At 36.2% G+C, this 16,550-nt stretch overlaps 1 protein-coding gene across 1 annotated transcript; it reads left to right on the top strand.

The window, feature by feature from the left end:
- The first annotated feature begins 2,208 nt into the window (after nt 1–2,208).
- On the top strand, nt 2,209–12,174 carry LOC6042695 (protein deltex). The gene is made up of 4 exons (XM_038248318.1): nt 2,209–3,442; nt 10,651–10,859; nt 10,927–11,069; nt 11,135–12,174. Exons 1-4 carry the CDS (start codon nt 2,209–2,211, stop codon nt 11,433–11,435), a joined length of 1,887 nt encoding a protein of 628 aa, XP_038104246.1. The 3' UTR covers nt 11,436–12,174.
- Nucleotides 12,175–16,550: the final 4,376 nt, after the last annotated feature.

Here is a 16,550-nt window from a genome sequence, read left to right as displayed (position 1 = left end):
TTTTTCCAAAAAACTTCAAAATGTCAACGAAAATAGAAATCTTATCAACTGAAAACAATCTGAAATGCATTTTTCTGCATTGATTATAATATTTAGCATGTTTGGGCTTGTTAAAAAAAATGTTTTGAATGTTTATGGAATTCCAATGCAAAATTTGTTCGCAAAAAATAAAATTTTCGTCAATACTTTTGGAAACTAATGATGGCAAAACAACTGGACAGGTGTATAATCTGTATAATGCATTTTAAAACACTTTTTTCATTAAAATGTCGAAACCATGGCTCTTAATTTCAATGTTCATACTTTTTTTATTTTTTGCCTCCCCCTCGACTTTGGTCAGAGTCGAGGGACTTAAACTTCTAAAATATTGACAACGGCCTTTGGTCCTATAATTAAATCTAAACATTGTGTGTATCCCGCTTGCTCCGATGGTGTCACGCAGAAAAATAAGGCATTTAAAAATCATGATTTTTGTTGAATCAACGCTAAACGCCAAAGCAGCTTTTTCGAAACAACAAAAGACTTTTGTGGACTTGAGAAAATCAAGGTTTGTTTTAAAGCAAAATCGGCGTTGATTAGGGAAACCACACCCTTTTTCAGCCTATTTCTATTATCGGCCTATCATCACTTTGATCATGAATTACAGCTTTCATAAAGTCTTTTTTACTGTTCCAAAGTGTGATTAAAATGGGTATATTTCCCCTAAATAGCTCAAATAAAAGTGAGCAAGCAACTCTCCGTAGTTGAAATGTTGATTTAATAGCGGAAAACGGCAAAAGTGATGAAAATTGGTAGAACGGCTTAGATGGGTATATTTCCTCTAAATTCAACCAAAATTTTGTTGATTCAAACCTCGTACTGGCTGATTCTACAAAACATTTTTTTTGCGTGGTGAAACGGATACACTCAACGTTTACATTTGTTTATAGGACCTAATCAAAAAAATAATCGAGATATGTGGATATGTTTATGGGACCCTTAAAAAAAACTATGGAAATGTTTTGTTGTCAATTATATTTTTTATCAAATTTAATTATGGTATTATGACAGTTAATAGATGTTAAATAAAATGTATGAGATTAATACAAAAAGTTTTAAAAAGCATGTATATTTGTTGCAATAAAGACAAAAAGTGCAATTTTCCAAAAGAGCTTTTAATCAAAACGTAAACTTTCTCTACAAGAACCATAACACCCCATCGGTGTGTGTGTGCGATGTGTATGCTCACTTTATGCTCTCTCCCTTTTCCATGCTTCCACGAAAACATATCCCACCCAAAGGCACAGTGGTAGTGGTGCGATGGTTCGTCACCTCATCAATCGCAGTCACTGTGCGCGATCGTGGTGGGCAAACAAAACAAGTGAACCAACTTTGTGAGCCGTGAGAAAGAGCTCGGCTCACCTGCTGGACTACGAACTTGACTCAGTCCAGTTGGTGGTGATGGTGGGTGAGAAATAAATCTCGCCATCTTGATTTTTGTTAGAGCTCTCGCGCAACTCAGCTCAGCTCAGCAGCAGTTGGTTGGTCGTCATTCCGGAGAAGTCAATTAAAATTAGGCTGCCGATGCGTTGGGACGGGTGCCATTTTTGCGCGATTTGAACTATTGCAAAAATGGGTGCAATAAGGTGATGCGTCCAGCGATCGATCGGTGAATACGAGTGAAGTTTGTGGTGGGTGAGGTGATTAGCAATGATTTGGTGAAGATCGGAAAGCGATCAGAGGCGTTCGTGCAGTGAAGAAGGAGGTGTGTGTGTGTGAGGGTGGTTGGTTATTAAATGGTGGATTTGGGGTTTTTAATTGCCCACCAGAGAGTGTTAATCGCGCTCGATCATAAGTGCTCTCGTTTGGGGCGCTCCGATTTAAGGTGGTTTGCGTGTGTGTGGGCGCGATCGTTTCCTCCATCTGTTGGGGCCAGGACTGGGCAGCAGGAGGATCAAGAGGAGGTTGAATGAACTCGATGATTTGCATGAGCAGCAGCAGCGAAGAAATTCTAATATTGAACATCCTGTGTTGAAAATAAGCTCCAATCTTGGAGGCGGCGCGAGTCTTGCGCGTGGCTAAGCCAGTTGTGGAGGTGATGTCCAAAGTGGATAAGCTGAGCTGAACCGTGGCAGCAATTTGGAGTTGAAGTGGAGAGTCGTGCGCCATAAATCGATATCGGCGATCAATCAGTCAATCAGGGGGTGCCCTAGAAAGTAGGTTAGAGGGATGACGAACTCTGGCCACGCAGTGGTCGTCTGGGAGTTTGAGTCTCGCGGGTCCAAATGGCTACCGTACAGCCCTGCAGTGTCCCAGCATCTGGAGCGTGCCCACGGCAAAAAGTTGACCCGAGTCCTGCTCAGCGATGCCGACCCAGCCCTGGAGCAGTACTACGTCAACGTACGCACCATGACCCAGTGCTGCGAGGATCAGGAGTTTGCCGTGACGAACGTCCGCCGAGGGTTCTACAAGCCCAGCTCGCCCGCTGGCAAGGGCACCAAGTGGGAATGGTGCGGATCGTCGGGCAACGACTGGCACAGCTACACCATGGAGGTCCAGTGCGTCATCGAAGAGGCCTGGGCACGGGGTGATCAAACCATCGACCTCACCAAGACCCACCTCTGTCTACCGTACACGATCAACTTCCTGAACCTCACCCAAATACGCCATCAAAACGGACCTCTCCGGAGCATACGACGGATACAGCAAGCTCCGTACCCGCTCGTCAAACTCCCCACCAACCAACAGTCAACCCAACAAAACCCACAAAACTGCGCACCCCTCCTCCCTCCAAAACCCAACCAACTCCAACAACCCCCACCCTCCTCATCCTCCTCAAGCAGCTCCAGCTCGCAACCGTCCTCCTCCACCCCGCTCCACTCCAAGTCCAAGTCCCAGCCCGTACTCTGCAACCCCAACTCCTCCCATCCATCCTCCAAGCGACCCACCAAAACCCTCAAAGTCGGCAAACAACTCGACATGGTCCCCGTGACCCCGACCAACCTGGCCCGCCAAATCCTGCACAACCTGAACATCTTCGGCACCAGCAAGCACCACCAGCACCAGGAACTCCAGGAGTACCCCCCGATGAGTCCAACCAACGCACCCTCCTCGCTCCAGCAGAACTTCCACCAGCAGTCGATCCGACACCAGAGGCACCAAAGTGCCAACCAGAGCAGAACCATGCCGTCGTTCCAGCGCCAGCGGAGCAAGTCCCGCAGCCGGGGCGAGTCCCTCATCGAGACGGACGCGTCCAGTATCAACTCGGGCCGGCGGCCGAGTGTGGACACCGTGTCCACGTATCTTAGTCACGAGAGCAAGGATAGCAACAGCAGGAAGAGTACCACACTGGGGTCGGTGTCGGATCTGTTGGACTGTTCGATGGGAAGTGACGACGTGTTTACGACGGCGGGGGCGGGCTCGTCGGTGTCGTCGCAGCAGAACATTCCCGGCGCGATTGTGGGTGAGTAACGGAGCAAGCAAACATATGTAAACGGGCCATTGGACGTAGCATTGATTAGCGTAGTCCATTTACCAATTAAAAAATGTTTTCATTGTATGTTGCGCAAATGGAAACTTGTTGCTTAATGTTTACATTGAGCGCAGTTATTGTTGCTGCTAAAATGCATTTAAAATTATACATTGCTTTGAAATTTACTACTCATTTGTGTTGAAAGTGAAAATTGCCAATTGTGATTGGCTTTTCCTATCATAAAAATCTAAACTAAATATAGATTCAATGCACATATACAACTGTAAACTGGAGCGTTTGGTACGGTATGTCCACGCATCCTTCCTCCCTGTAGATTCTGTGAAATGTGATCCGTTATCAGAATCCTTTCTGCGGTAAACACAACACAGTAGGGCTGGCCGCTTTAATTTTTTCTAAACGTTTTTGGGTGTTCTCAGATGATTTGCAGTTATTGACAAGAAAAGTGTTTGTCATCATTTCAAACATGATTTAGAATTTTGCAGTGTACGTATTTTTATTTTGTTTAGTTTCGTTCAAATGTTGAACATATCAGCAAACTGATAATAAATAGTCATTAGCCAAAAAAAAACCCGCACACACACAAACTAGACCCTGGAATCAAAATTCTATATTACTTGTTTCTTTTTGAATCTTTTGGTTTTTTATGTACCTATTCAACGTATACTCCTAGTCTAATCCACATAATTTATAGTTCTGCTTAAGGGTTCTGATTGCTCCTAAAGACTCATTCACTCGCAACCACAAATCTAACGCGAAGAAAAACTGCTCTTACCGTTTCCTACCGTTTGTCACTTTCACACCGTTCGCTCTTGAATACTCTCCCTTTGCTCTTGCTCTCACTCCATTCGGATAGCACAGCGAATGGTTCAGAGATACCGATTGCGCTATGTCGCTCAGTCGTTGAATCCAAATAGTTTGCGGTCGGCTTTGTTTTGCTCATTTATCAAACTGCTGAAAATCAATGTTATCAAAAATGTTTTTCAATTTTGTTGATAACACAATTTTTTCACCCTGTCAAATACAAATCTATGGCAAACTGTGGAAGCGCAGGCCGATTGAGCGCCTCGCTGGTATTTTGTTAGATTCTCTCCTCTCTGAACGTATTCGTGTATGAATCGGGTCGACGGACGGAGTAGGCAAAGGCAGCCTGAGTGTCGTGTTTGCTCGCGAATGGTTGCGAACTCTAGAGAGCAAAGCTTCGTTCGGCGATGCGTGAGCGATTTCTGATTTTTGAACCAAAAATCAGGACCCTTAGTTCTGCTATTATGATATTTGTAATGAAAGTCTCGATAGGATAGACTCTGTTTATTAAGCTATATTTGGATTTATATGATTTACTTCTATTTAGTTTTTGCCAATTGCTATATATATATACACCAGCTTGAATCAATCTTTGTTTGTTTTTTTATGCGTAATACATATGAAGTTTTCCCGGGACTTCATGAACGAAGCCTTGGAGCACAGTAACAAAAAATTACTTTCTCAGGTGGGTCATCCTCTGCTAACTCACATAGTAGTTGCCCGACCTCTGATTTCCGTGAAACTTTGCTTTAAGGGGTAATGGAGTTATCGAATTTGTTTGTAAAAGTTTTTTGTGTGCTTTTTAAAAATTATTTTAAAGTTCAACACATATTTCGTAAGAATGACCCTTTGGACGTTTGTTGTGGCTCGAGCATTGCTTGAATGTGTGGGGATTTTCTGCTATTAAGAAGCCATCCAGAAACTGCCATAAATCATAATTTGAAAAAAGAATCTTTTGAACCACTCGGTTTAGTTTTAAAGATGAAAACTTCGAAAAACTGGTTAAAAATGTCAATTTTCCCAAAACTTTTTTGTAAATTCTGGTAACTTGTGTAGAATACATGCAAACCTCTTAAGTTTATACATCATCGTTTTTGTTTTTGTCCACTCTACAAGAATATTGCTATACTTTTAAAAATAAAATCCTGGGGAGCGGCCATGGCTGACTGGTCACGGTGTTCGCTTTGTAAGCGAATGGTCCTGGGTTCGACGCCCATCTGCTCCCAACGAGAAAGTTTAAGACTAAGAAATACTTGAAATACTGAATAAGAACGAAAAATCAAAGTCACTCGAGGTGGGGTTCAATCCCCCGTCCTTTGGATTGGTAAGCAAAAATGCTAACCACTAGGCCATCACCAAGGCCATCACAAATTTTTTCATAAGCATGTTTTAATGAGCTTTTTGTTGTATTTACTTTCTTTTAGTGTGTTCTAATACTGACCAAAATATGAGATCGATCCGACATCTACAGCCAGAGTTATTCAACTGTCTCATTGTAGACGCACTTGGCAGGAACAATGAGACAGATGGGGAACAATGAGACACTCTACGAAAATCAATACTTTTCTAGAAAAACATCATGTTTTTGTATTGTTCCATTATAGGTGACTTGCCTTGAACATTTTAGAGAAATTTTGTCAACATGAAACTTTAATTAACAAAAGTTATACTAAAAAGTATTTAAATTATTTGTACCAAATAACTTTGTATTCTTGGTTAAATGAAGAGCAGTTCTCTAGGATTTCGGTCATTCGATTTTTTTTGTATTTTTTAATCCGACTGAAACTTTTTTGGTGCCTTCGGTATGCCCAAAGAAGCCATTTTGCATCATTAGTTTGTCCATATAATTTTCCATACAAATTCGGCAGCTGTCCATACAAAAATGATGTATGAAAATTCAAAAATCTGTATCTTTTGAAGGAATTTTTGATCGATTTGGTGTCTTCGGCAAAGTTGTAGGTATGGATACGGACTACACTGGAAAAAATAATACACGGTAAAAAAATTTGGTGATTTTTATTTAACTTTTTATCACTAAAACTTGATTTAAAAAAACACTATTTTAATTTTTTATTTTTGATATGTTTTAGAAGGCATAAAATGCCAACTTTTCAGAAATTTCCAGGTTGTGCAAAAATCACTGACCGAGTTATGAATTTTTAATCAATACTGATTTTTCAAAAATCGAAATTTTGGTCGTAAAAATTTTCAACTTCATTTTTCGATGTAAAATCAAATTTGCAATCAAAAAGTACTTTACTGAAATTTTGATAAAGTGCACCGTTTTCAAGTTATAGCCATATTTAAGTGACTTTTTTGAAAATAGTCGCAGTTTTTCATTTTTTTAAATTAGTGCACATGTTTGCCCAGTTTTGAAAAAAATATTTTTGAAAAGCTGAGAAAATTCTCTATATTTAGCTTATTTGGACTTTGTTGATACGACCTTTAGTTGCTGAGATATTGCAATGCAAAGGTTTAAAAACAGGAAAATTGATGTTTTCTAAGTTTCACCCAAACAACCCACCATTTTCTATCGTCAATATCTCAGCAACTAATGGTCCGATTTTCAATGTTAATATATGAAACATTTGTGAAATTTTCCGATCTCTTCGAAAAAAATATTTTTGGAATTTTCAAATCAAGACTAACATTTCACAAAGGCCAAACATTCAATATTACGCCCTTTTAAAATGTTTGTCTTGATTTGAAAATTCCAAAAATATTTTTTTCGAAAAGATCGGAAAATTTCACAATTGTTTCATATATTAACATTGAAAATCGGACCATTAGTTGCTGAGATATTGACGATAGAAAATGGTGGGTTGTTTGGGTGAAACATAGAAAACATCAATTTTCCTGTTTTTAAACCTTTGCATTGCAATATCTCAGCAACTAAAGGTCGTATCAACATAGTCCGAATGAGCAAAATATAGAGAATTTTCTCAGCTTTTCAAAAATATTTTTTTCAAAACTGGGCAAACATGTGCACTAATTTAAAAAAATGAAAAACTGCGACTATTTTCAAAAAAGTCACTTAAATATGGCTATAACTTGAAAACGGTGCACTTTATCAAAATTTTAGTAAAGTACTTTTTGATTGCAAATTTGATTTTACATCGAAAAATGAAGTTGAAAAATTTTACGACCAAAATTTCGATTTTTGAAAAATCAGTATTGATTAAAAATTCATAACTCGGTCAGTGATTTTTGCACAACCTGGAAATTTCTGAAAAGTTGGCATTTTATGTCTTCTAAAACATATCAAAAATAAAAAAATAAAAATAGTGTTTTTGTAAATCAAGTTTTAGTGATAAAAGTTAAATAAAAATCACCAAATTTTTTACCGTGTATTATTTTTCCAGTGTAGTCCGTATCCATACCTACAACTTTGCCGAAGACACAAATCGATCAAAAATTCCTTCAAAAGATACAGATTTTTGAATTTTCATACATCATTTTGTATGGACAGCTGCCGAATTTGTATGGAAAATTATATGGACAAACTAATGATGCAAAATGGCTTCTTTGGGCATACCGAAGGCACCAAAAAAGTTTCAGCCGGATTAAAAAATACAAAAATTAAAATTGAAGAAAAAAGACCGATTTCGTAGAGAATTGCTCTGAAGTTAAAACTCTATAAATATGCCAAAAACCACTTTCAATTCATATTTTGAAAGATTTACATGGATTTTGAAATGTTTAATGAAGAAAAATCAAAGTGTCTCATTGTTACCCACGGGCTAAAATGAGTGGGGAACAATGAGACAGCCCTGGATTCTGGGTCTATTCTAAATTTTGGTCAAATGAAAGGACATTGTAGCCCAACTCAATCCCTGTGGAACGTCGTAAGAAATTTGAAGAAATATTAGTTTTGGTGTAAATGGCAGCCTACGAGCGAAAAAGTATTTTTTGTCCACAATTTACTTTTACACCCCAGAATCAAACATTTATGAGAGCAACTCTCTACGAAATCGGCCGATTTCGACCATTTTTATTTTTTGTATTTTTTTATTTGACTCAAACTTTGTGAGGGCCTTTCCTATGACCAAATAAGCTATTTTGCGTCATTGGTTCACCCATACAAGACTCCATACAATTTTGGCTGCTGTCCATACAAAAATGGTATGTAAATATTCAAACAGCTGTAGCTTTTGAGTGAATTTTCTGATCAATTTGGTGTCTTCGGCAAAGTTGTAGGTATTGTTAAGGACTTTTGAGAAAAAAATAGGTACACGGAAAAAAATTGCAGATTTTTTAATCTGCTTTTTTGACGAAGAACTTCGTCTTAGGGCTCTATACAGGGTAGCAATCCAAAATTTCGCGAAGCAAAATGAAACCGAAAAATGAAACGCCTTCCCCAAGCAGAGTGGAAAATCACAGAAGCAGCGCGGCCGACGGTTTTTATATAAATATAAACGCCACTCCCTCCACAGCATTAGTTTAGTCGGTGGTCTACCACCGAAGCGAGAGGAGCTCAGCTCTTCTCGCGAGCACCAGCCTTCTCGCTTCCCTACAAAACCACGGAAAATTTGATGGCTGGCTTCAGTCGGTGGTCTACCACCGAAGCGAGAGGAGCTCAGCTCCTCTCGCAAGCGCCACCAGGTGGCGTCTTTAGGAACTAGCCTTCCCGCTTCCCTACAAAACCACGGGAAATTTGATGGCTGGCTTCAGTCGGCTGTCTACCACACAGAAAAAAAAAGTTGAATTTTGGAATATTGAAAATTTGGTAGGTTGAATATTACCTCTTTTTTTGAGTTATTTTACATAAAAAATGTGTAAAAATGTGAACCTGATGAATATTCATCAAAAACTGATGAAAATTTATCATTTTCTGGGGTAAAATTCATCATATTTTTAGCCACAAAATCTGTCACCATTTCCTGATGAATATCACCATCATTTTTTTTCTGTGCACCGAATTGAGAGGAGCTCAGCTCCTCTCGCAAGCGCCACCAGGTGGAGTTTCAGGAACTGGCCTTCCCGCTTCCCTGTAAAAAGGCAAGCGCCTCAAGGTGATGCCTTCTCTAAATACCACCTAGCCTTCCTCACATAAAGTTAAAAAATCAAGAATTCAGCTAAATGTTTCTTTATTCGTTCTTCGTCATTTTGGTTATGCCTGTTACATTACCACTGCACATTTTTTCACTAAAACCCAATTTCCCAAAATACGTATTTTTTTATTTTCGAGATTTTTTGATATGTTTTAGGGGACAAAAATCCGCAACTTTTGAGCCATAGAGAAACATGGTCAAAAAATCTGCCGCCGAGTTATGATTTTTTGAAAAAATAGTGATTTACAAGTTTGACATTATATTTTAATGCAAAATTGAATTTGCAATCGAAAAGTACTTTACAGATTTTTTGATAAAAGCTCCGTTTTCAAAATAGACCCACCGAAAGTTTGATCTTGGCGAAATATTTGCAGTTTTTCGATTTTTAAAAATAGTGACCATGAGTGACCATTTCTAAAAATATTTTTTTTGAAAAGTTCAGAAAATTTGCTATGAAATTGTCTAAGAGACATTGAAGCTTGGACATCGGGTTGCTGAGATAGAGCCGCTTTAAGAAAAAGAAACACGAAAATTGAAGTTTCCTAAATCTCAACTAAACAACCCACCATTTTGTAATGACGATATCTCAGCAAATAATGGTCCGATTTTCAATGTTAAAATATGAAACATTCGAGAAATTTTCCGATCTTTTCGTTAAAAATATTTTGAATTTTTTTAAATCAAGACTAACATTTTAAAAGGGCCAAACATTGAATATTACGCCCTTTTGAAATGTTAGTCTTGATCTTAAAATTTTCAAAACTCGCGAGCAAAAATCGGATGCGATGCAAAACTGCCCGGATCGATTCGTATTCCTACCGTTTGTTACTACACTCAACCCCCGGTGGTTGGTCACTTTTTCGTTTGACACTTTTTTAGTTTGTACCCCGTTGGTTGGTCAAAGTCAAACTAAAAAGTGACGAACTGTCACTTTTTACTCGCCGCTCACGCACACTATCAAAACAAACGTTTGGTAGTGTGTGTGAACTCCGTGTAAACTAAAAAGTGACCCCGTTCGTTTGACAACAGTTGGTGTCAAACCATCGGGGTTTGAGTGTACTCTCTTCTGCTCTTCCTCTCACTCAGCGAATGGTTCATCTTCTCCTTCATGGATTAAAATTTTTACGTTATGTAAAATTTTTGAAGTAATTTGATTTTGACTTTAATAATAATGTTTCGAGGTTTTTGAAAGACTTATTTTTACAAGAGATCTGCCATATTATTATTTTTTTCGGAATGTTACTTAAAGTTATGTTTTAAATTTATTCTACGATCAAAAATAAATCCAGCTCGACTTAAACCAATGATTCAATCCCTTCCTTCCAGGTGTCGACCCCGCCAGCGACATGATCTCGCGCTTCGTACGTGTCGTCGAACCACCCCAGTGGCCGCACGCCCAGCCCTGTCCAATGTGCATGGAGGAGCTGCGCCACAACGGCCACAACCCGACGGTGTCCCTGTCCCGCTGTCAGCATCTGATGCACCTGAACTGCCTGAACGAGCTCATCCTGGGCCAGCAGAAGGAGAACCAGAAGGTGTGTTGCTCGTGGCGATTGACGAGTTTTGATTTTTTGATAACTTTTGTTGCTTTTGTAATTTTAGAGCCTTTACATCGAGTGTCCGATCTGCATGTCCGTGTACGGGGAGAAAATCGGCGATCAACCCCCCGGAACCATGTCCTGGATCGTCATTCCAAGAAGTCTGCCAGGCCACGAAGGCCAGAACACAATCCAAATAACGTACAAGTAAGTTCGCCACAATCTGATATGATTTTGACCCTGATCTAACAACTCGATCTCCCCGCCCGTAGCATCGCTTCCGGCATCCAAAACCAGGAACATCCCCACCCGGGTCGGGCCTTCTTCGCGGTGGGCTTCCCCCGCACCTGCTTCCTGCCGGATGGCATCCTGGGCCGGAAGATCTTGCGCTACCTGAAGATCGCGTTCGACCGGCGGCTGCTGTTCTCGATCGGCCGGTCGGCCACCACCGGTCGGGAGGACGTGGTCCTGTGGAACAGCGTCGAGCACAAGACGCAGTACTCGATGTTTCCCGATCCGCAGTACATGCAGCGGTGCATGCAGCAGCTGGTCCACCTGGGCGTGACCGATTAGTTGGGGGGAGTTGTCAGTTGAGCGAACCTTTTTTTTGGAAGGGAAACAGATAATCGTACTGAAGTTACAAGACTGGAAGAGGGCAGCTATTTTGTAAACGAAAAAATCTTCAAAAAAGAAGTCTTCCAAACCCGCTGAGTCTTCCCTGAGAGTGGCAGTATTTTGCTAGTAGTTCCGTAGGTACAATTGACCTTCAACGGATTTACGATCTCCAAGTGTTCAGTTTACTTCCTTTAAATCATCGTCGAAATCGAAACAAACATGTGCCAATATATTGTCGAATATACTGTCATTCAAGCGAGTGCGAGAGAACGTGTTAAGTATTACAAAAATTATCATTTAACCTGATATCAGAAAAAAAGAGTTTATAAAAGGCATTTGTTATTGATCATGAACCTCTCTAAGAGGTCATGAACGTGTTTTTATTTGCAACAATAAGTATAAGTTTAGTTTTAATCATTCATAGAGCAATTGATTGCGATCTTCCAACACACAAATCTTCCAATTACATAAACTTTATGTGTAATCTTAGTAAAGTTTTGCGCGAGTGTAGCTAAATTGTGTAGAAAGCAAGAATTTATCTCCGGCAGATATAGGTATGTTCCTTCAGAGCGATTAGTTTAAGTAAGAAAAATGTGTAGTTTTAAAAAGTATTGATTTTAGTTTTTTTTAATTATGCATTTCTAATAGGAATGAAATAGATTTTAGAAAAATAAATGAACCGTCATAGAAAAAAAAATCTTTTAATATAAAAAAATAGTTTCCTCGACGTTTTTGCAAAAAAATGTTTCTCTTTGTACTCTTTTGAATTATTGCTCTCTAAAATTCTTAATTCTTAACTCTTCTTCTAAAATACAAAAATTCTTAAATTCTAAACATCAAAAATTTTAAATTCTAAAATTCTACAATTCTAAAATTCTAAAATTCCAACATTCTAAAATTCTAAAATTCTTAAATTCTAAGATTTTAAAATTCTGAAATTCTAAAAATCTAAAATTCTAAAATTCTAAAATTCCAAAATTCTAAAATTATAAAATTCTAATACTCTAAAATTCTAAAATTCTAAAATTCTAAAATTCTAAAATTCTAAAATTCTAAAATTCTAAAATTCTAAAATTCTAAAATTCTAAAATTCTAAAATTCTAAAATTCTAAAATTCTAAAATTCTAAAATTCTAAAATTCTAAAATTCTAAAATTCTAAAATTCTAAAATTCTAAAATTATAAAATTCTAAAATTCTTAAACTCTAAAACTCTAAAACTCTAAAATTTAAAATTCTAAAATTAAAATTTAAAATTTAAAATTCTAAAATTAAAATTCTAAAATTCTAAAATTCAAAAATTCTAAAATTCTAAAATTCTAAAATTCTTAAATTCTAAAATTCTAAAATTCTAAAATTCTAAAATTCTAAAATTCTATAATTCTAAAATTATAAAATTCTAAAATTCTAAAACTCTAAAACTCTAAAATTCTAAAATTCTAAAATTCTAAAATTCTAAAATTCTAAAATTCTAAAATTCTAAAATTCTAAAATTCTAAAATTCTAAAATTCTAAAATTCTAAAATTCTAAAATTCTTAAATTCTTAAATTCTTAAATTCTTAAATTCTTAAATTCTTAAATTCTTAAATTCTTAAATTCTTAAATTCTTAAATTCTTAAATTCTTAAATTCTTAAATTCTTAAATTCTAAAATTCTAAAATTCTAAAATTCTTAAATTCGAATATTCTAAGATTCTAAAATTCAAAAATTCTAAATTCTAAAATTCTAAAATTCTAAAATTCTAAAATTCTAAAATTCTAGAATTCTAAAATTCTAAAATTCTAAAATAAAAAATTTCTGATTTTCTAAAATTCTTAAATTTTAAAATTCTTAAATTTTAAAATCCTAAAAAAAAATTCTGATTTTCTTAAATTTTGTAAAATTCCAAAATTCCTGAAATTTGTAAAAAACGTATAATTCCTGAAATTCGTTAAATTCTTAAAATAAAAAAAAATCTTAGATTCGTTACATTCGTAAAATTCGTAAAACACGAATTTACAATTCGTATCATTCGTAAAATTATTAAAAATCGTAAAATTCGTAAAATGCTTAAAATTTGTATTACTTGTAAAATTAACAAAATTCGTAAAATTTGTAAAATTGGTAAATTTTATAAATATCATAGAATTTGTAGGATTTATACGTAAAGAAACGCGTAAATTTGTAATATTTGTAAAGGAGAATGGGCAAATTTGTATGGGAGCTGGTCCAAGGATGTACACGAACGGGACCAACTTTTTTCGAAAGATCTCGCCGAGACATGAAAAAAGTCTTCTCTAAACCCGGGGTTCAAAAGTTACATGTTGTTGAAGTTTGAGCATTTTGGGTAAAAATGTACAAAAAATCGGATTTTTGCTAATTCTAAAATCATTTATAAAATCTCCATTTTATTATGGATTTTGCTCATCTTGACTTCATTCGACGCGTATCAGCAAAAACTATGAGTTCTAATATGTCTTAGCATGATTGAAACATGATTTCACTTGTTTTTATCCGTTTGAACCGTTTGTGCAAGAGGCATCCCATAGAAAAAAGTCGAAACTTCAAGGTATTGAAACCGGATCCGACCCAGACTGCTTCAGTGAGTATGGAAGGCTTCAGTGCAATGTTGTAACAACTTATTGGGATGGTCTGAGTCATCCGAGAACTCCTTGGAGTTAAGACCGGCAAGTCTACCGCCGTAACAAGCAAGATGTCGGCGGTTTTTGACCACTGATCATACCCGCATGGCTTCAGTGAGTATGGTAGACTACTATGCTGATGTGTTGGAGTGTCCTGGGTTCTCCTAGGACTCCCTGGAGTTAAGATCTGTGGGTATACTACCGTAACGAGCAAAATGTCGACCGGTTTTGACAACGGAACATACCCGCATAGCTTCAGTGAGTGTGGTAGACTGCTTTGCTAATATGTTAGGATGTCCTGGGTCATCCAAGGACTCCCTGGAGTTATGATCTGTGGAGCTATAGCCGTAACAAGCAAGAGGTCGACGGTTTTTGACCCCGGAACATACCCGCATAGCTTCAGTCAGTATGGTAGAATGCTTTCTTAAAGTGTTAAGATGTCTTTGGTCATCCTAGGACTCCCTGGAGTTAAGATATTTGGGTCACTGAACAAGAAAAAGGTCGACGATTTATAACCGCGCATCATAACCGCAAAGATTCAGTGAGTATGGCAGACTGTATTGCTGTTATGTTGGGATGTTCTGGACCATTCCAGGGAGTCCTTGTAACAGCCGTAGACCTACAGATAATAACTCCAGGGAGTCCTAGGATGACCAAAGACATCCCAACACATTAACAAAGCAGTCTACCATACTGACTGAAGCTATGCGGGTATGTTCCGGGGTCAAAACCGTCGACCCTTGCTTGTTACGGCTATAGCTCCACAGATCATAACTCCAGGGAGTCCTTGGATGACCCAGGACATCCTAACATATTAGCAAAGCAGTCTACCACACTCACTGAAGCTATGCGGGTATGTTCCGTTGTCAAAACCGGTCGACATTTTGCTCGTTACGGTAGTATACCCACAGATCTTAACTCCAGGGAGTCCTAGGAGAACCCAGGACACTCCAACACATCAGCATAGTAGTCTACCATACTCACTGAAGCCATGCGGGTATGATCAGTGGTCAAAAACCGCCGACATCTTGCTTGTTACGGCGGTAGACTCACCGGTCTTAACTCCAAGGAGTTCTCGGATGACTCAGACCATCCCAATAAGTTGTTACAACATTGCACTGAAGCCTTTCATACTCACTGAAGCAGTTTGTGTCGGATCCGGTTTCAAAACCTTGAAGTTTCGACTTGTTTCTATGGGATGCCTCTTGCACAAACGGTTCAAACGGATACAAACAAGTGAAATCATGTTTCAATCATGCTAAGATATATCAGAACTCATAGTTTTTGCTGATACGCGTCGAATGAAGTCAAGAAAATCGAAATCCATAATGAAACAGAGATTTCATAAATGATTTTAGAATTAGCAAAAATCCGATTTTTTGTATATTTTTACCCAAAATACTCAAACTTCAACAACATGTAACTTTTGAACCCCGGGGTTTAGAGAGTTGGTCCGGAAGACTTTTTTTCATGTCTCGGCGAGATCTTTCGAAAAAAGTTGGTCCCGTTCGTGTACATCCTTGGACCAAATTCGCCCATTCTCCTTTGTAAAATTTGTGAAATTTGTAAAATTTGTAAAATTTGTAAAATTTGTAAAATTTGTAAAATTTGTAAAATTTGTAAAATTTGTAAAATTTGTAAAATTTGTAAAATTTGTAAAATTTGTAAAATTTGTAAAATTTGTAAAATTTGTAAAATTTGTAAAATTTGTAAAATTTGTAAAATTTGTAAAATTTGTAAAATTTGTAAAATTTGTAAAATTTGTAAAATTTGTAAAATTTGTAAAATTTGTAAAATTTGTAAAATTTGTAAAATTTTTAAAAGTTTAAAAAAAATATAAATTTCTGAAATTTTGAATTTTTTTTTTTAAATTTGTAAAATTTGTAAAATTTGTAAAATTTGTAAAATTTGTAAAATTTGTAAAATTTGTAAAATTTGTAAAATTTATAAAATTTATAAAATTTATAAAATTTATAAAATTTATAAAATTTATAAAATTTATAAAATTTATAAAATTTATAAAATTTATAAATTTTATGCAATTTATAAAATTTATAAAATTTGAAAAATTTATAAAATTTATAAAATTTGTAAAATTTGTAAAATTTGTAAAATTTGTAAAATTTGTAAAATTTGTAAAATTTGTAAAATTTGTAAAATTTGTAAAATTTGTAAAATTTGTAAAATTTGTAAAATTTGTAAAATTTGTAAAATTTGTAAAATTTGTAAAATTTGTAAAATTTGTAAAATTTGTAAAATTTGTAAAATTTGTAAAATTTGTAAAATTTGTAAAATTTGTAAAATTTGTAAAATTTGTAAAATTTAGAAAATTGTAAAATTTGTAAAATTTGTAAAATTTGTAAAATTTGAAAAATTGTTAAATTTGTAGAATTCGTAAAATTTTTAAAATTTGAAATAAATCATAATATTCCTAAAATTAATAAAATTCGTTA

Source organism: Culex quinquefasciatus, chromosome 1, assembly GCF_015732765.1.
Source record: "Culex quinquefasciatus strain JHB chromosome 1, VPISU_Cqui_1.0_pri_paternal, whole genome shotgun sequence".
In the NCBI taxonomy this organism is placed as follows: Eukaryota; Metazoa; Arthropoda; class Insecta; order Diptera; family Culicidae; genus Culex; species Culex quinquefasciatus.
The sequence above is the reverse complement of the archived record's forward strand: the minus strand, read 5'-3'. Positions and strand labels throughout refer to the sequence as shown.

Bases quoted from the DNA above. Each gene is read 5' to 3' on its own strand.
- LOC6042695 (XM_038248318.1), top strand. From the start codon at position 2,209: ATGACGAACTCTGGCCACGCAGTGGTCGTCTGGGAGTTTGAGTCTCGC. The intron at 3,443-10,650 runs GTGAGTAACGGA...CCTTCCTTCCAG, and splicing joins CATTCCCGGCGCGATTGTGG to GTGTCGACCCCGCCAGCGAC. The intron at 10,860-10,926 runs GTGTGTTGCTCG...TTGTAATTTTAG, and splicing joins AGCAGAAGGAGAACCAGAAG to AGCCTTTACATCGAGTGTCC.